Source organism: Hippichthys cyanospilos, chromosome 19, assembly GCF_059441005.1.
Source record: "Hippichthys cyanospilos isolate Australia breed blue-spotted pipefish chromosome 19, RoL_Hcya_1.0, whole genome shotgun sequence".
In the NCBI taxonomy this organism is placed as follows: Eukaryota; Metazoa; Chordata; class Actinopteri; order Syngnathiformes; family Syngnathidae; genus Hippichthys; species Hippichthys cyanospilos.
Genome location: NC_142387.1, coordinates 7824557 through 7844869, shown reverse-complemented (window position 1 = coordinate 7844869; position 20313 = coordinate 7824557). Strand labels below are relative to the sequence as shown.

At 38.8% G+C, this 20313-nt stretch overlaps 1 protein-coding gene across 1 annotated transcript in view; it reads left to right on the top strand.

Moving 5' to 3' along the window:
- Positions 1-20313, top strand: part of LOC148407777 (partitioning defective 3 homolog) — a 217593-nt gene that overhangs the window by 71456 nt on the left and 125824 nt on the right. The window contains exons 5-11 of the mRNA XM_088402015.1: positions 1404-1541; positions 8718-8821; positions 9768-9851; positions 13009-13134; positions 16265-16462; positions 16541-16728; positions 19470-19609. Of these exons, the coding sequence (XP_088258141.1) occupies positions 1404-1541; positions 8718-8821; positions 9768-9851; positions 13009-13134; positions 16265-16462; positions 16541-16728; positions 19470-19609 (978 nt within the window). The remainder of the gene's footprint in view (positions 1-1403; positions 1542-8717; positions 8822-9767; positions 9852-13008; positions 13135-16264; positions 16463-16540; positions 16729-19469; positions 19610-20313) is intronic.

The window sequence follows — 20313 nt, the reverse complement described above, 5'->3', positions numbered from 1 at the left end:
TGGTCGACATGCGTTTGGGATTGAAAGAAATACAGGCAGCAAACTATCATCAGATCGCTCTATACTTTTATATACTACACTATATTTCAAATTTCTCATAAAAGAATGCCGACTTAAGCAGAAGAGGTACATAAATCTTTAAAGTAGTATGTGATGTACTGATTAGGTTAACAGAAGATATTCAAAGAATTATGCTGACAGTAAATGAGGAAAATACAAAGCATACCCGACAGACATTTTCTAAATATTTCCTTGATCATTGAGGTTTTTTTGTAACATCACAAATATAATAAATGGGGGGGAAAAAAAAAAAATATATATATATATATATATATATATATATATATATATATATATATATATATAATTCAAGTTTGCACACAATTGTTATTTATATATGCCATGAAGCTCCAAATTGAGATCAGGTGCAAACTGTTTCAACCGATCATCTTGGAGATGTTATTTAATTGGAGTCCAGCTGCGATAAATCCACTTCATTGGTCATTAATTCAAAAGGTGCACTCATAACCATCTAAGATCCCACAGTTGACAGTGCATGTCAGAGCACAAACCAAGCATGAAGGGATTGTCTGTAGACCTCTGAGAAAAGATTGTCCCAAAGCACAGATTTTGGAAAGGGTGCAGCTGCTTTCTAGGTCCCAGTGAGCGCAGTGGCTTACATCATATATAAATGAAAGGAGTCTGAAAACAACTTAAACTCGTCTAAAACTTAGCAACTGGGGTAGAAGGTCCTCATCAGGAAGCTGACCCAAAAATAAATATCAGAGCTCCAGTGCCTGTTGAATGTGAAAACCATTCACGACAGCAAATCAGCAATCAGGTCTGTCAGGTGAACTGTGCAGGTGGTTTCATCCTCTTCGGTAAAAAGCTCAAAGAATTTTTCAAACAAATATAGACCTACTGGACTATCATGGCTAATTATATTAAAGGTAAGCATGCATCAGCAATAACTGACATCACTATTTCATGGTCTTTAATACATCCGAGGTTCAGCTAATTTACCAACTTTTAAAGTTGAAATTCCAATGATTTTACGATTCCTCTGGTTTCATGACGTGTTGGGTCATTAAAGATTAGATATTGAAAATGGAGGCCCTTCTAACTATCAGAGAGTCTTTTTGTTATAGTTGAGTTTCACAAATTTACCCTGCAACGCTTCCTCTGTCCGTCACACCACATTTAACTTTGGGCTTAGATTTCTCTGATAGCTTCATCACTCTTAACACAACCTGTATATATTTCAATTGGGTTTTCTCAACTTGCTTAGATGCTATAGACATGTAGGGTTTACGTTTCCATACCCAATCCAAACCAAATGACCACCAATTTGAATAGCTCTACTAATTCAATGAATGTTTTACCAACTGTGTTTTTCTCCAAAGGGTAGAGGAGCCCATGCCTACCGGAGTCTTCCACGAGATGCAAGTGGCCGGGCCTCTCAGTTTCAAAGAGAGATGACCAGATCCTCCCTAAGTGCAAACCACCCAATGGTGGATCGCTGGCTTGATCGACAAGAGCAGGTATGATGTTAGTCCAGAGCAGGTTAGTCGTGTCAAATTCATATACGGTATATATATAGCCCTTAATCACCACAGGGTCTCAAAAGCCTTCACAATTCCAAAAAATCAAAGCGAACATTACTAATTTACAATTAACATTGTTGTAGTCATCACTATGTAATGTGAGACATTTACAATATATGAGTGAGAGAGACATTTACGTATATATATTATAATAAGTGCTGTCAAAATGTTCATAAAATAACATACCTAATGTTACAATACTATGTTTTATCAGTCCAGAAAAAAACTGAATAAAAATATGACAAAATGTCAATATGGCGGCACAGGATTGAGAGAAAGAGCTGTTTTTTTGGATGATATTTTGCTATTTTTCATTTAAAGTTGATATGTAGCATAAAGGTGTTTAATTTTAAACCCTTTTACATATGTGAAGTAAAAGCATTAGATAACTGAAGGAGTCAAACATCATGTCTGTGGCGTAATGGTGTACATCCCTGGACTTTGCATACTTTTCTCCTCACTTCACATTTTCATTTTCTGTCTGCACTTTTTGAGATTCTCGCACAGCCACTGGTACCTCTATTCTATTGCTCCCTCTGTTAGGGGCGGAGTGGGGGAGGTCATGGGCAAGAAAGTGTTCCGTTTGAAAGTTATCAAAAGTGACAGAGAGCTGTAGGCAGAATAAAAATGACCTTGAGGAGGACCTTGTATAATCAATTGGCAGCATTGCATTTTCCCTACCATAGAAAGCTGCTTTGACCAGTGTGGGATTTTTTTTCCCATTATTTATTCTTTTTGTTCCTTTTTTTTGCCTCTTGTTTCGATCAAAACGCTGCATTGGGTGCGGTGTGCTCTCCGCGCTGCTGCTTGTTAACGTACTAATTTTTGATTAGAGTTCATGTGTTCGGCTTCTCTGATTTGCCCCGTGGAGTGAGAAATCACTTTCTCAATGAGAATAATTGAACAGGGAGGTGCCAGCTCATTACCCACAAATCATTGAGAGACGGGGCACCTTAGCTGCAGACAATAATGACTTCAGGGAATAAAACTGGGGTGCCGGCCTGGATCCAAACCAGCATGGACAGCAGTGAACAGATCTCATCTGATAATTACAATTACTGTTCAGTAAAATAATTCCTGAGATTTATTATTCCGTTTAAGTGGTTTTATATTGATGTGATAGACTATGTCATAAGTCAGATTTATTTGTGTTTGCCTCTGTTTCTCATATTTTTTTCTTTTTCGATATGCCGCACATTTCAATTCTCCTCAGTGTGTCAAATGAGTCCACGTCAACACAGTGTGGTCCAGTATACTTTCCTCACATTTTTATTGGCTCCATTAGGGGGTAAATCCATTTAAGTTGCCGAGGAAATATAAGGCCCCGACCGACAATAAACATCCACTTCACGAAGCCGAAGAGAAACATGAGATGGGACAGCCTCACCATTGTGACCTGAAAGGCGCATTTCATTTGCATGGCAAGTAATACAAAAGTGGTCACAGTTGGATGCGAATGGGTGGAAATTAGGCTCTTTTTCACAACAGATTGGACAGAAAGAAAGTGTCTAGAAAGTGAAGTTGAGCGTGATAGGCTGAAATAGTAATCTTCCCAGTCAGTTGCTTATTCCTCTTCCTACATATGGGAATATATTCAAGAAAATCCACAACAAGATTGATCTGGCCCAGTCAGAGGAATTTGGGGACTTTGGGACACAGGCTCCTCTTTATTTAAACATATCAATTCATTTAGATCGTCTAATAACAGCGACTTGGCCAAATTGCTTTATGTCCTCCTCTCATCCGAGAGTCTCAGATTCCAATTAAAACCAAATGACAAGGCCAACAGAACCTCCACCAGTACTTTGAGCCCCTTTACTTCCTTCATGGCCACCTGCTCAAATAAAACAGCAAATATTGATCCGCGGGATAGACTGTTGAGCTCCATAATCACCAGCTGAAATGTGTACCATCGGTTTACTTACTTCTCAATAATTCATCGTTCACCATGAGCCAACTCATTCGCTTTTCCTCATATATCAAATCCTGATGTTCAGCGGCTTTAGGACTGAGGTCACTGTTAAACTATATTTTGCATATGCCACGGTGTTCTTCAGCGTTGCCGTAATTACTTGATCTAACGTTTGTGAGCTCAGCTGGTAATTTGCCAGTGCAGTGATGTGTGATTCTCATTCATTGGAAGAAAAATGTATTCAACCACATTTCATATCTCGACTGTGCTATCTCATTGAGACTAACATCACTGATTCACTGACGCTCACTGACCTTCACAGCATAAAAGATGGATTCAACGTTCTAAGCAGTGGAAAGCAGACTGTCCTCCCTCTTAATAAGCTCAAAATGATGATTAATCTCCGAGAAGCTCCACCAAGTCTCTTTTTAATGCCCTGGTTAAGACTCAGGATTCAGATGAGTCCATCCGCTTCCAACATCCTCACCACCATAGGATTACCTCTTCAGATCACTTCTCCGTCACCTCAGCCAGGTGTCTAAAAACATAATTTCCCTTTTGAAGTTTCTTTTTTTTAAATACATCAAAAACCTTAAATCTTGCTTTTGTACTGGTGTGAAGTGTTATTTGAATATAAATGGCTCGACATTCTGTTTGATTCACTTTCCCTTTATTCACTTTTAAATGTATGACTTGCGCTGGATGAAAACCTGCGATCAATCAATTTTCACTAATGCTCCCCCCTGTAGAAACTCTCTCGGGTTCAAGAATAGTTGGGTTTTATACCAGCGTTATTGATGAGTTTGGGAAAAGTCTTGGTCACTATGCCTGCTTAGGGTTCTGTTATTGACCCGATGATTGATTTAAACCCTCATAATTAGCTGACCTAATTACATTATAGTTCAATTTAACAATACAGCAGACAAAGGCACAGATAACGGTGTCATAGATAGATCAGTCCAGACCTGATATATAAAACAGGTCCTTGCAGATGCTATATTCACAAGGGCAAGTTTGCCTTTCAGGATAGAAAATGCAAAGATTTTGCAGGAAGCCATTGAGAGACATTATCTTATAAAGAAAGCCTCCTTTTCGCAAATGTTCCACAAACATCGCTGTCTGTCTTTTAACCTTCCTTCCCATCTACATGCCACTATTCTGTTCCCTGATGTGGACAAATGCAGCCTCACATCTCTGATTTAATTAGCTTAACTGCATTAGGAACCTGTCTGTCTCCGTAATTTGCCTGAAGTAAATCCTCGTCAGAACATTTACAAGCCAGACACACTTTCCACATCAAATGCAGACAGATTTTAATTTGGTTGAGGTTGCAGGGAGGAGTAGCTAAAGCATAAACCTAATTTGATATAGTGTAGCTTTGAATCTTCAACGACACAAACAAAGCTTTGATTAAGCACCGAGGGCATCCGTATATTGCTTAAGGACACTTGGACAGGGTCATAAGGGCTAAAAGACCATAACTTTGACATTGGGAAAGAGACGTTTTACCACCCTGAGCCATGATGCTGCATAATATTGATTTTGCTGCTGTGATCATCGTAGTTAATGTTACCGAAGTATGTAAAGAAAAAGGCTGGTAATTGTAGAATGAATAACACAAAACAGGATGTACATTTCCTTGTCATCTAGCTAACATCAAGAAATCAAGTGATTCATAACCACGAGAATTTGTCCCCACAGCCATCAGATGGTGCTGTTATAGTTTACCATTTGTACATATTTCGTTTTATAATCAATGTGCAGTATTAAACATGGTTTAATTCAGGATAAGAAATAACTTATCTTATTCATTTAAGTCACAGATAAAAGCACTTTTTTGTTTGATAAAAGTGTTTATCTTCTTTTGTTGTGCCTACTTTACAAATAGAGAGTTGGCAGGATATATATATATATATATATATATATATATATATATATATATATATATATATATATATATATATATATATATATTCATTCACTGAAAAGGTACTCTGTGGTGAACTTTTTTAGAAAAGGTTATTTGAACACATGATCAATGACCGATCGCTGCACACTGAAAGGCTCATCCTCCAAAATAAACATAATGAAAGGTGATGGGGGATATCCTAATGACAGCCACGAAATTCACTTTCGAAACTTGTGCTCAGGATAAATTGGTCATTACGGCCCTTTCAGCCAGTGATCACATTCCCTCTTTGCTCATCTGTGTAAAAGGCTTTCTTTTGGCTGACATCAATATAACTTAGTGTCTCATAATCTTAGTTCCTGTGACATATTGGTTGTTTTGATGGTGGTGTGATACGACAAACCCGCAGTAAAGGAAGGGTTAAAGATGGTGGAAAACAGTCGGACTCTGTCATTGGGTGCAACAATCATGTTTTAACACAATCACAAAGGCCACTCTGGGGGCTTTAGCTTTAATGACAGCACTCTTCTGGTTATAGAGGATTTTTACGGTGCCACTAATCGTCACTAATGACAATGCATATACGTATAAAGGTTAGCAAACAACATTTTGCAAAGGAGTCATTCTAACTACATTTTGCAACAAGCTGTTATGTTCCAATTAATTTGAACTTAACTGAACTGTGCTGCTCATGTCAAGGCATTATCAAAAAGAAAAATTCTGGAGGAGCTTAACTGACTACACAGATTTTTGACAGTGTTATAAGCACCCATAATGTCATCCCTTACCAAAAAAAAGAAAAAAAAGAGCAACCAAAAAAAAAAAACAAAAAACATCACTTAGTCACATATTTAAGCAGAAAATTTGAGATCTAAGAAAATGCAAGCGTCGGTAATTGCTTTGGAGTGTTAAAGAAGCCTTAATGGGACTATTAAGAGCTATTACTAGCAGCTTGTCTTCATACATCTGTGCCAGAGAGCATTACAATAGTACTGTGATGTCCTTTTATGTTGGACAGTGTTTAGTCTAACTGCAGCACGCCTGGCGCTACAATTATGGTAGTTCCCTTAACCTCTGTAACTCGCCCTCATACAGCAAATATATTTTCACATGTAGCTGTTGTTTGTTGCCATAAGCAGGCTTACAATATGAGGTACATTTCACAAAAGGCAGTTAAACTAATATTTTTAACCAGTCCTATCAGGATGAAAGTGAAGGTGTGTCCTTGAGCGTATTTCAACAAGTCAGTGCTTTACGTAAATTCCTTACTTCCGTGAGTTGTACGTGAAGTGAAAACATCCATTGTTCATTCCAAGACATTTCAACATCCTGATCTTTGGCCTCCATTGTTCCCCTTGGCACAGACTGGCCATTATAAATGAACGGAATGGCACGTTCAACACTTGAAGCTGTCACACATGTACACATACACACACACATATGGACTTTAGCCCTGGTTGGGGGGGCGTGGCAGTAAGAAACCCACCATTCTTCGCGACCTTTAACCCTTTCCTTGTTAAGCCGTTGATGCCAAAGACTGGCTCAGGAGGGAGTCTTCCTCTTCCCCAGCTCCCCTAACAGCGACATGTTGTACTTGGCCATGGCTAATGGCACAACACACACATACTCGCGTGCACGCTTACAGTGGGTTCCCTTTAGTGCTTGAGCTGTTGGGGGCTGACAGCTCCTCAACACACAGCCTTTGTCCCATCCTCGAGCAGTGGACTTTATTATACACGTGTACATGTGTGTCTATGTGAGAGCCGTACTCCATCCAGGCTAGACAGCTGCTACCTTCTCTTCCTCCTCTCAGCATTGTAACCTGCCAGCCAATTTGAAGGTAACAGGACTTTGCACTTTGCGGCTTTGTCTCATTCACTCCCTCTCTTGCCTTTCTCACTCTCGCCCTTCTTCAATAAAGCCCTGACCCTCACATTCTGCTTCCCTTCCCGATGCCACGCATGTGGTGGGTTTTATACGGGGTCAGAATTGATCTCTAACCCCTCCCCACTCAATTGGATAAAAGGAGGTTGCTGGGCAAGCTAGGATGGAGGTTTATTAGTGACAAGCAAGAAGGGCAAAAGAGCAAGCCTGCACTGAGTGCTACTGGAATCTGAAAAGCCTTGTTGTTTTGCCCACTCTGCTGGTTACCATGGGACCAACAGGGTGCTAAAAGCACTCAAGGGAAGGGAGAAATAGAGGGTATGGGAAGGAGATATTCAGAATAACACAGAAACAAAGAACGGCAGAGGTGATGAAGAGTTGAAGGAGAAAGAGGTGAATGTATATTTAGGCTCAGTACTTTGTGAAGACATGACGAGAAGCACACATTGGTCACGTTCTGCCTAAGACTCAACTGTCATTGTTTTACAGAGAGAGAACTATATATATACATATATATATATATATATATATATATATATATATATATATATATATATATATTTGGCTGTGTGAAAGTCAAATATTGGTTTTGAGTTCCTATGAGAGACTTCAGTTTTTAGATGTAACTCCCTGTCTTTGTGAATTCCCTCAGGAGGTGAGGTCCTTTATCCACTTCGTATGTATGCACGAAAATGACCAGCTTACCTCAGGGGCCTTTCTAAAAAGCTTTGTGAATAATGGCCCCACAGGCAAATCAGGACTTCACCTAACATGCAGTTTAATTAAAGATGGGCCTGACTGAATGACTGATTCATTTTCATACTGGATGCTTTGAGAAGAAAATCCTTTTAGGTTAGCGTCCAACAGTAGACTACTCATCATATTCTATCCCCCAACTTGACTTAATATGTAGGGGGCAAAGCCTTCGCCAAAGATACCGATACCCCAGAAAACGTTTGACTCAATTTCCTTAAAAAAACTAAGTCACAAGACCTTTTGGTTGTGTTTGACATTTCAGTAAAAAGAGAGAAAGAGCATGGGAGAGGGGAAAGAACAATGCTGTAGAAAATACTTTCTTTAGGAAACTATATGCTTTGTGAACGCTGACAAGCTCGAACACTCAGAGCTGAAAATGCTTCCTCCTTTTTTCACTTAACAAAACATAGTGTGCACTTTGCTTGTCACTTGTTGATTAACCTTACTGAGCAACTGCAATTGTTCTCTATGTTATTAAATGTCTCCATCCCTGCAGGTTTCCTGGTATTGAGGCTCTGTGTTGTTGCAGCATGTAATTGATTTAAAAGCCAGAGCAGATAAAAACCCCACCAAGTAGCACTAATGACAAAATGGCACAATATATTACAGTAAATTATACATTCTATTTTTCTTTTTGTTTTGTTATTTTTAGGCGGAAGAAGAGGCGAGGCGAACACATGAACAAAGAATTGAAAGGATAGAGCCAGTGGGAAGAGCTGACTCCTCATTGGATCATTCACCTGTGTTAAATCTAGAGTGAGTGACCCCATTATGTCCTTCAGATTTGTTTAATTTTGTTTTTCAATCACAATTTAAAACTCATATATGCATACACGTTCCTGCTACTGTGTTGTTGTTCTGACTGTAATTTTATGACTCTATCTCTTTGAAGGCTCATGAATTCCCTGTACCAAAACCAATTTTGTTCCGTTTTATGATGTTTGTTAATTATTTAACTTAGGGAGCCATTCTATTAACTGTGAAGTTTATCTTTCATGGGTTTACACAGTTTTACAACACAAACACATATAGTCCTACTGCCTCCTAGTCCTGCTTTAGTCTAACCACATCAATGTACTGTAAAATTTGCTAAGTAAAAAAACTCCACTCACAGCTGTGATTTATCAGAACAAACATGAGTGAAGGCCTGAAGGAGGGCGGTTATGAATATGTGTGTTTGCTAGAGTTAATTTGGCTCAAACTATCATTGGGCAATATATTTTGTTATCTATTCTCCAAACACAATACCAGAATTGCATTTCTAAAATCCTTTTAAAAGGAAGAAAAACAAAACACACTGACCACATGAGAATGACAAGATGAGGATAGAGGCACCATGGTCACTTGTGTTCATCTGTCTTCATGTCTTTATCGGGACGAATTAACCCCCCACACCATGATTTGCGCAATTTTCAATTAGTCTGTTTTCATTTCTAACACCAATTTGATTTTAATCACTTAAATGGAGTCTCCATCGGTGACCCGGAGTTTCACAAGGGTGACTTTAGTAATGGATGACTTTGCATCTATAGTACAACACACCACCAGCAGTCTATGTTAACCTCTGCCTCTCATAAATTTTAAATTCAGTCGTGTTGATTACATTCTTTTTATACCATGCTTTTCTATAGTCATGTAATTTATGTGTTGTTGTATTTCTTGCATCCTCCCTCCTCTCACCCCATCCATCATCATCTTGCAGAGCCATGCTCAAGCCGGTTGAAGTGTCTAATAAAGGAGGGCCCCTTGGGATCCACGTAGTGCCATTCAGTTCACAAGATGTCAGGTAAAAAAATAAAAGTCGGTGACTCTTGGCACCACACCTAACTAGCTAAGGTTTCTGAAATACATTTTTTCATCCAAAGCCGGTTTATTTACCGAGACTTTTTTAGTGTCTCTGCCAAAAGATAACTCCTTTTTTTTTTTTTTTTGCCCACAGTATTTCTTATTTTCACAACTTGGAGCCCTCCCAATGGGAAAGAGGAAAAAAAAAAATCAAGTAATTTTACTCTCGACTGCACAGTTTTTAAAGGCTTGTTATGTTTCTTTTCTATTCTAACCTTTGTCCTCAATCACAATAATATGCGCTCAGCCTTGAAGGTGATTCAGCTTTCTTTTGACTTGCGTTATTTTATTTATTTTTTTTAAGCCGATGCATGCTGTTACTGACAGAGCACAGGACAAGCCGCGTATCCGAGTTCATGGTTATTCCAGCAAAAACATAAAGGACGGTGCGCACGGCCAAATGTAATCAAACTAAAAGCTTGCCTATAACACTAATCCACGCTGCTCGCCAAGGCAGCATCAAGGTGAATGTGACTACTCAGCTCAATGGAACGAGAGACGGGGAAAATGAGTTGGAAAGACAGAGCAAGGAGATGAAGTGGGATGACATTTGAAGTAGAGGGGCGTGGCTGTCATGAAGATTGGATATGTGTCATTTCTTTGGAGGCCCTAATCCCATTGCTACACATAAGCAAGTGTTGGGAAACTATATTTAGGTTTGATCTATAGTCATTGGTGCCCTCGGAAGATGTGACACCTTGAAACAGCCTGTATCAGAGGAGCAAAAAACAGCAAGAATTAAGTGTGCTATATGTTCATGTCACAAGATTTTTTCTGGAGATACACCGCTAGCATCAATCACAGCCTTCAATAAGACTTTTGAATGCTTTTCTTTCATTGCATGATGCTAATGGCTTGGCCTTTTTGTCCTTTTATTTATGCTGGAAAAAAGAGGCCCAATGAACTGTAATTAGTGTCTAGACTACAGCCACAGCGGTCAGAATGCTAGCAAAATCAGATAGCAAACACAAAAACGCAAGTGATCTAGCCAAAGCACTTGTCATTCTGCTATTTTATATATATATATATATATATATATATATATATATATATATATATATATATATATATATATATATATATATATATATATATATATATATATATATATATATATATATATATATATATGGTTGATGGTATCTCTCACATACATTCGAAAATTGAATATTATCTGATTTTGTACCATTAACAACTATAGACAAAGATCAATTTTAACTGGGTTGGATTGAGTTAATTTCTCATTAGTCAATTAACACTGTTCCCAGAATAGTGCATTAATACTTGATAAGATATTTTATTTTGCCGAAAAATTATTTTCTTATGTGGCCAATTAGAAATGTAATATTTGTGAACATAATACTAACAAAAGCAGAATTTAAATGTGATTATATTACATCACCATTATTATTATTATTGTAGCAATGCTGTTCATAAAAATAAGCTTTGCAATTTTACTGATGGCAGAATTAAGGACAGGTCCAACATACCAGTAAGAGCAAATGTTGTAGCAGCATGATTTTTTTTTTTTTAAATATTCTTTATTTTTCTCAGCGCCTTCAGATAATTTAGTTTTTCAAAGTCACTATGCTTCCACATCTAATGAATTCACCTAGTTGAACGGCTCTATTAAATGCCATTTAGGTACAACTCCCCTGGTTTCCACAGCTAAGTGTGGAATAATTTGAGAGGCCGTGTATATATTTAGCATCATTACAGTATTAGAGTGTGGCCAAAGTAATCAGAAAAACAAATGAAAGTGTTTCCACTATTGGAATACTGATCAGTGATCAAAATCTTTGGCTTTCCTCTAGTCATTAAGGTTTACCAATGCTGTAATGTGCATGTAGGCAACACATTGTTTTCAAGCTGCCAACACTTATTGAGATGAGGCACAATCATGTCTGCTTCCAAAGCATCCACAATTACTCTTGCGTTCAACACAGTTAAGATGACCTGACAATTTGGTATCAAACAGTGAAGAAGACCACAGGGCCTCCTTTGACTCATAATTTTGATTTAATGTAACTGTTTACCCCCATTGAGGGGTTTATATGAGCCTGCCTTGTGAATGTGGATTTCCATATTATGAAGCCAATTAGGGCAATGTTCCAAGTGTGGCCTGTTTGCCTGAAATGCTAAAAAGGTCTGGAAATCTGCCCTTGACATCCGATTTAAACAGGGTCACATTTTCCACAAGTGGCTGTTCATGGGTTTGGTGAAAACATAAGGATTAAGACCTTGAAATTGATATTCCCTTCCAAAAATATATTAAAAAAGTGGCTGTTTGTGTAGTTGCCAACCTGTTATACTTATGTGAGAGGGTAAGAAAATGATTACAATCCTTCTCGATATGTATACATTCAGTTAAAATTATTATACCAGGACTGTAGACCGATCAAATACAGCTTTTACTTCTATTTTAGGCATCTGGCATTGGCCCTAGATTTTGTTGTTGACTATCAGAGTGTACATAAGATCTCTTTACAAATGGATATGCCTAAGGCGCTCACTTGTGTATTCATTTGGAAGAGGAATTGATAGGTGGGATGTAAAAGTAAAGGTAGCCTTTTAAAAGGGATTGCTGAGAAGACGCTAGCATGGGAGTGATTTTGTATTCATTACAGCATCAGCATCTCTCAACTTAAGCGCCGGTGATGGCAGAATTTTATCTTCTCTCAGAAGCCACATCTTGATGATCTCTTATTTTTTTTTGGCTCGGTTTGCTAGCTCCCCCATCATTCCACTAGGCCTGCAGACAACGTGGGTGTGCAAAAGGAACAACAGAGGCTCCCTGTATTAGTCAGCAAAACAATGTATTTCCAGGCCAAGGGAACTCTGTAGAGAGTTGAAAAAATGATTTGTGAGTGCAAAACATAAGAATTATATCTTGTGGGAGGAGAATGACAATATAACATTTTTCTTACTGTGCAGCTAAAACCAGGATTGGTTAAAACACCAGTTAATATTAATCTTGTTGTCTCGTGTAGGTAAACTACATCTTGTGTAGGTTGACCAAAGGAACCATCGTCTTCACTCTACTTTCAATTTCCATGACGTGATACTTTATATCTGATCTGCTGTTCGAACTTTTCTAGGACCCAGGGCTTGCTAGTCAAGCGTCTGGAGCGTGGAGGCAAGGCAGAGAAGGAACATCTCTTCCAGGAGAATGACTGCATTGTCAGGATCAACCAGGGAGACATACGAAATCTTCGCTTTGAACAGTAAGCTATTTTTCCATGTACTCTAGAATTAATGCGTAGTTCAGTTAATATGCATTTACACAAATATCTGTGGGTTGCTTTGAAAGGAAAGTGATATCACAACACTTGAACTTATTTTGCAAAGATATTTGTGTAGTGTAAGAGACCATCTGGTTTGGGTATTCTTGAACCCCACAATGTTGTGTTCATCTGCAAAATATTATACTGCATATTTTATGGAACAGTGTTCACACACACACACACATGTACACAAGTGCACACTAAAACTGAAACATCCCTGAAATGTGTGCCTGCCATAGATAGATTTTGGGAACCTGCAGTCATTGACTTCCAAAACTAGGGACACTCCAAAACTAAACTAGGGACACTCTCATTTCTGTCGACTCATTGCTCCTGTTTCATTTCTTAAAGTGGGCTGATGATATAACTCAAAGTCTTTGACCTCACTTGACCACAGTCCAGAGCCTGAATGTGCATACTCCCACATTATATCTACTTACATATGGGCAATATATGAGCCATAAAAACATGTGGGCTGGCCAGACAGTTTATTGGGGGCATCTGTCCAAACTAATAGTTCCCCATATGATGCTTAGCTTGTGACTTGCAGTAGTGTGAGCCTTTCAAATCTGACACCATGCCATCTCCAACCATTTATAACATGTAAAAGGCAACATATCGCAATTTGGTATTACAAACAATGCCGTTTTCAATACACATATACATATATTCTGTTATTGCCAGACTTTGTATGTGTGCCAATCGTAGTCAATTTTACTATGATTTGATCCTAGTTAAAGTGTCGATATTACATACGGTTTTTTAACAGACAATAAGTGCAATTACCTAAAAACGCAGACGGAAACGAAACACCACAAATACAGCCAACCCCTAGGGTCATGACAGTTGTTTTTGTCGCAAAGCTGGAAAAATCCCGTTAAGAGGGGACGAAAAAATTCAGTATTCCACGTTGCAACATGAAAAAAAAACGTAAGATGGGGACTCTGTAACATGGGGGTCCACTGTACACTGGGCATAATGGCGCAATAATACACACTAAAGTGAAGTCACTGCCATTGACTTTTTTGCATTTTTCAACATGGGATGGGTGGGAGATGGTACTCCATTGTGAATCTTAATGTGGGAAATATTCACTGATGCACAATCACCAGTAGATAGCAATGATTGCCCATTTTAGATATGAAATTAAACACTATGTATTGTGGGTCTTGAAAATGTCAAACTGGTCTAAAATGGCTGGCAGTGAATCAGTTGTGGGAAGCAAACCAGTTCAGCAAATGAGTCAAACTTTATTCAACTTCACTTCCAGGATTGTGTGTTTGCTAACATGTAATTATTTGTAGACAGCGGTAATGTACCACATTTTTGGAACCAAGGAATTTGAATTAAAGATGGGAAACTGAAAAACTGACATCCATACAATAATGTGCACCTGATTGCTAGGCACACTGTCAATTTTTGAGATAATTCAATCTTTTTAAATGTCTTTTTATATATAGAAACAATCTTTAGAATCAGAAAGTCCATTTATGTTATTTTGCCAGTCCGTTGGTTTGCGCATGCAAATTGGTTTGAGGGGCAAAACAATCTTGCCATTTGGTTGTAAAATCGTCATGGTTACTTTAGCAACAATGTTAATGCATTCGACAGATTGCAAAGTCATGGAAATGGAAATATTCTCCTCATCAATTAACACACACGCATTGTTCCGCTTGAGCACACGGAAAAGCTACTTTGCTTTTCCACCCCCTCACACTCCACATTGACATCAGATTGTGTATGATTGTAATTATACATCTCAAGAAAGTGAAGAAGGTAAACTTTCCACTCTTATGCTCCTTCATCACTCTGTTTCCCCTGCCTTGATTGTGAACCTTGCAGGGTAACAATTTGAATGGATCTTAAAATCATCTCAGCAGATTGTTTTGCGTAAATATTTTGATACACTTGATCTGACAGAATGATGTATCGATGGGGTAATTTGTCATTCAATCAAGCTTAGGCGGAGGCTGATTGCGCTGCTCGCATGTGATGTAAATACGGACATATAGAGACTATTGCCCGCTCAGTCATTATTCATGTTGTGTTGGCATTTTAAAATTTCCATATGAATAAAAACGGGAGGGTCATTTGTGGCGGTGTTTCATTGAAGAGCTGCCTGCTGTGGCGGAGTCATCCTAGCAGTGACATTGAGGGAGACCCAGCATGATATTCTTGCTATAGTATTAGGGGTATGTGATGCAGACTGCACCAATTTCCCCCCATGTGCAAATGCTTCTGACCAGTCTATCTATATGCTAAGTGCCACTAGCAGACCAGACTTAACTATTTTTTTTGTGTCTGAGAATAATGTTGCTGTTTGGGTCTAAAACTTACGAAGGATCAACATGTTTTTATGACATATTTTCTATATTGGAACCTGAGTATTTGGAAGCATGACTGATGCAAGATTCATCACCTGTGTTTTCCTATTGCTTTGGCAAGTATTCATGGATTCACGCTGGCACTGACCACTTCCAATTTAAAACATAATGTATATTTTTTTGATTTTTCAATTTGCATGTACGTTTCAAGTGACATTTATCCATTGTGGTTGTGTTTACATTCACTGATCGCGCAATTCATTCCATGCATGCAAATGCAAAATAGTGACAACCTAAATTAATAATATTTTTCATTTTTGAGGCAATAATGGCATTTTAAAAAAGACACATTTTAATATAATAAATATGAAACATTTGATTTCCTTCAACTGACTCATGCCCCATTAGTTTGAAGGTTGTCCGCTGTTAGATTACAGTTCATTTGAGCGGAGTATTTTTTTCATAAGCGTATATCAAGCTGCCCCTCTCATTAATCCAGCTCGGAGAAGTAGCCCTCGGTTTTAGAAAGGTTTTTGACCCTCGCACTAAAACATTGGTACGGGTCCATTACCAGACTTAGCCCAATTCTCCTTATCTCCTCTTACCACACAGCGCTTCTTAGCTCATCTCTTTCTATCTTCAGAGCTGTAATATATCATATTCTACTTGTTTCTCTTATCTTGTTATAACAAATGCATTTCTGTCCATATATTCCCTCCCTTCTTTTTCCAATGTACCAACCTCAGAGCTCAGAACATTTTTAAGCAGGCAATGGCTTCCTCCGTCATTCTTTTTCACGTGGTCCCCGCCGCCATGAAAAGGCAGTACGAAGTCCTTGCAGGCAAGAGTGAACTCAGCTCGCCTCATTCCAGCAGAGTCCGCTTCAGTCACGACTCTCTGCATTCGGGGGACAGGACCAGCCTCGTAGGGGGACGAACATCCAGGTTTGCTTTGCTGTGTATTTGTCTGGAACCCCTGCTATTATGTTGGCAAAGGTAAACCTGTTTCCACCCATTTTATAGTCAACAAGGTTCCCTGGCAGGGAGTACTCCAGAGCCACGACGGAGATTTGCCACACCAGCACAATCGTTGGTCTCCAGTACCTCATCCACCTCCTCCCCGTCCCTGCAGCGTAGAATAAGCACAACGCAGTCCAACAGCTCCTACGTCAAACAGAAAGGCCGCAGATTCAACATCCAGATGAAGAAAGGTAAAAACCAACAATAAGTAATGAATGAGATAAATACATGATCGATTAAGATATTATAATTACCCCGTCCAACGTTTCACTCCTGACTGAATTGAAAAGGCTTGCTGGTGCCTATCCCAGCTCGGGCAGTAGGGGGGACACACCCTGAATTGGTTGCCAGCCAATTGCAGGGCACACAGAGACAAACAACAATTCACGTTACACCTAAGGACAATTTAGTATGTCTAATTCACCTGCCATGCATGTTTTTGGAGTGTGAGAGGAAGCCGGCTGGCCCGGTGAGAACCCACGTGGGCTAGAGGAGAACATGCAAACTCCATACAGGAAGTCTGAGGCAAGGTGGATTTTAACTATGAGGCAGATCTGCTATTCACTGCGCTACCGAGCCGCCCCCCCAAAAAAAACTAAAACAAAAAAACCTTAAAACAGTAACATACTTTTTTTATTATTTCAATGGATGTCCTCAGTGTAAAAGTTCAATCCATTTGTTAACTCCAAATGTGCAGTAATTATTTCCCACGTTACGAAAATTGTAAAATTAGCTTGGATTGGACTGAGCTATTTTCACAGTAATTACCATCAGAATGGTAATGCACTTTTAAACGAGCTGTAGTTTTGCCATTAACTTATTGCTCCAAGTACTAAAACCGCTAGTGCAAGTCTCACATGGGAAACATGTCAATTAAAATAATGTTTACCATACCAGGCACGTCATTGTTGTATTGCGCAAATGTGATTCAATTTAAGTGTAGTAACTCTGAACACAGATCATGGATGTTAGAGAGACTTGATGTGAATATTTGCAGGAATATGTTAAATTAAGCTCATTTTTGGATGAATGATCTACAGGGAATTTTTGACTTTACAATGCATGTGACATTGCATCTGCCATGTTCTTAAAGTGGCATTTGTGACAACAAACTTTAAAGATTGAACATGAAGCAGCCATAACCTATTTCTGTCTCTTTTTTTGAAGCACAACTTCCCCAACTTAAGCTGAAATTTATGCCTTCATAAACAACCTCTTTCAACATGTTTGCTTGTGCGCTGACGCCTTAAGAAAGTTGCCAGCCACGCTTCACTCTCTGCGCTTTGTCTTCATCAACACAATCACTGTCAGCCAAACCAGTGACATGTCTGTAGACTGCAAGGAAGTAGAATTTGGGAAACTAGGTCATGATGGACTATCAGAGGTGCTGACAGCTCTGTGAAATGAGCAGCTACTTAGACCCGAATACTAATATTAGCATCTGAAAAAGCCCCACAGAAACCACTTTAGGTGACTTTTAAATACCAGTTAACTACAGAAAATGCAGAACACTGGAAAATAGTTTTTTTTGTCATCATTTCATTCAAAAGTACCTTTCAACACTTTTGATGTTTTTTAGCATCAATATTGCACAGGAAAAAAAATAAACTACATAGTGGAAAAAAACATGAATAATGTCAACGTTTTCCATACTTTAGTGCCCCAACAAAAGAATCCTTCCATACATCTATCCATTAACTACCCCTTTGTCCCAGTCCGGTCACGGTGGCAGCAGCTTGAGCAGGGAAAACCAGACTTCTTCCAGCCGAAGACCCAGGCCAGGCCAGTCGAAAGACAAAGTCTCTCCGGCATGCCCTGGGTAGCCCCTGGGGCTTTATCCCGGTGGGACATGCCCGAAACACCTCATCGGGGAGGCGTCCGGGAAGCATCCTAACCAGATGCCCAAATCACTTCAACTGGCTCCTCTCAACAGCCCTTATCAAGGGGTTTGGTACCCCGTACTCCCGAAGCACCCCCCACAGGACTCCCCGAGGGAAACGGTCGAGCTCCTTTTCCAAGTTCACAAAACATGTAGACCGCTTGGGCGAACTCACATGAACCCTGGAGAACCCTGATGATGGTGTAGAGCTGGTCCACTGTTCCATGGCCAGGACAAAAACCACACTGCTCCTCCTGAATCTGAGGTCCTGCTTCCTGGAAAGTGTCACCAAAAAAAATAATCTTTCAGGTCAAATTTATTAAGGGGAAAAATAATGCACAATGGATTTCCAAACCCAGTTATGAATCCTTAGCTGACATTTGAACAACTTTTTGATTGCATCAACAAATTCATGTCTCCTCTGCAATAAAGGTCAGGTCACATGACTTGTGATTTATCTGTTATTGTATTTACCCATTTGACCCTCAACCAACAATTCATATTCATTTGCTGAATCTTTAAAGGTCACCATCCTGAAACCAAAAGAGACTTTGTACAACATCAAGCTCATGTAATTTCATATATTGAGCCTGTGAAATTTACAAAAATTTGAAGGACATCTTGAATAAGGATCAATTGACAGGAAGGGGAACCGGAAAATACATTTTTCTTTTTAAATCTTCATCAGTTTGAGCAGGTGAACTCAAATATAATTTTAAATCTATCCTGATTTTTTTTAAAAATAATGGTTATACCTTAGGATAACATGCATATGCTGGAAAGCAGGAAATGAAGAAAGAACATCTTTTTTGGTTTAAAGAATGTGCTGAACAAACTTGTTTGTTTCAATAAATTTTTGCTTATTCAATATTTTAACTTCACGGTGAGGAACAATTCCCCGAACACAAAATGAGTTGGTCACACAGAAACAAATTGGAATGATGCTTTGTTAAATATATATGTTTAATTAAAGTTGCAAGTATGGCCTTGAATGCTTATTTTTATATGTATGTCAAATGCTCAGCGTGTTTCACTTCCTGTGTTTTCTTGTAGGTCCAGAAGGTCTTGGGTTCAGCATCACCTCCAGAGATGTTCCCATTGCTGGCAGCGCCCCTATTTATGTTAAGAATATTCTCCCTCGAGGAGCCGCCATCCAAGATGGGAGACTAAAAGCAGGAGACCGTCTTCTGGAGGTAAGAAATTTAAAACTATATATTATTCAGAAGGTACTGTATGTTATTACAAAGATTAACTAGGCTTTTATTGTTTGGGACTGGTTCCAAGTGAGTAATATTAATGAATTCCCAATGGCTTTCGTTTTATTTCATTGCAAATCTAACTCTAAATTATAATTAGAAACGATAGTTGAACATCCCTTTAAAAATGATATGGTGGTTACTAGGGATGGAACGAGACAGGAATCCCATGTGATGAGTTATCTCTTGAGATTGAGCCCACGAGAAAGAGATTTTGCCGAATTTCTAATGTAAAATAAAGACTAACATAACGTTTTCAAAATGCTTTATTTTTACCGAGCAGAAGAGCCAGGTTCATTTTTCAGCTACAGTTGAGATCTAGTTTAACAAAATACATACAGCGCCTGGTCGCTGTGGTGAAGTTTTGTTATACTGTATATTCCAAAATTTTGTTTAACTGAAAAACCAAACTATTGCCACAGGTGATTTGAACGTAATCAATCAATGCCCCTGAAATACACATACTCCCTGGGAGTATGTTTAATCTTCAGTATGCCTCTGTGGAAGCTTTATGGGGCTTTACGGTAAATGCAGCAATGAACACTCCTACTGCTGTCCGTAGCTAAATCTTACACAGTGTCACTTTAACAAATGAAGCATTTGCGTTTGTACATGTTTTTGTATGGTAACGTTGAGTTTAA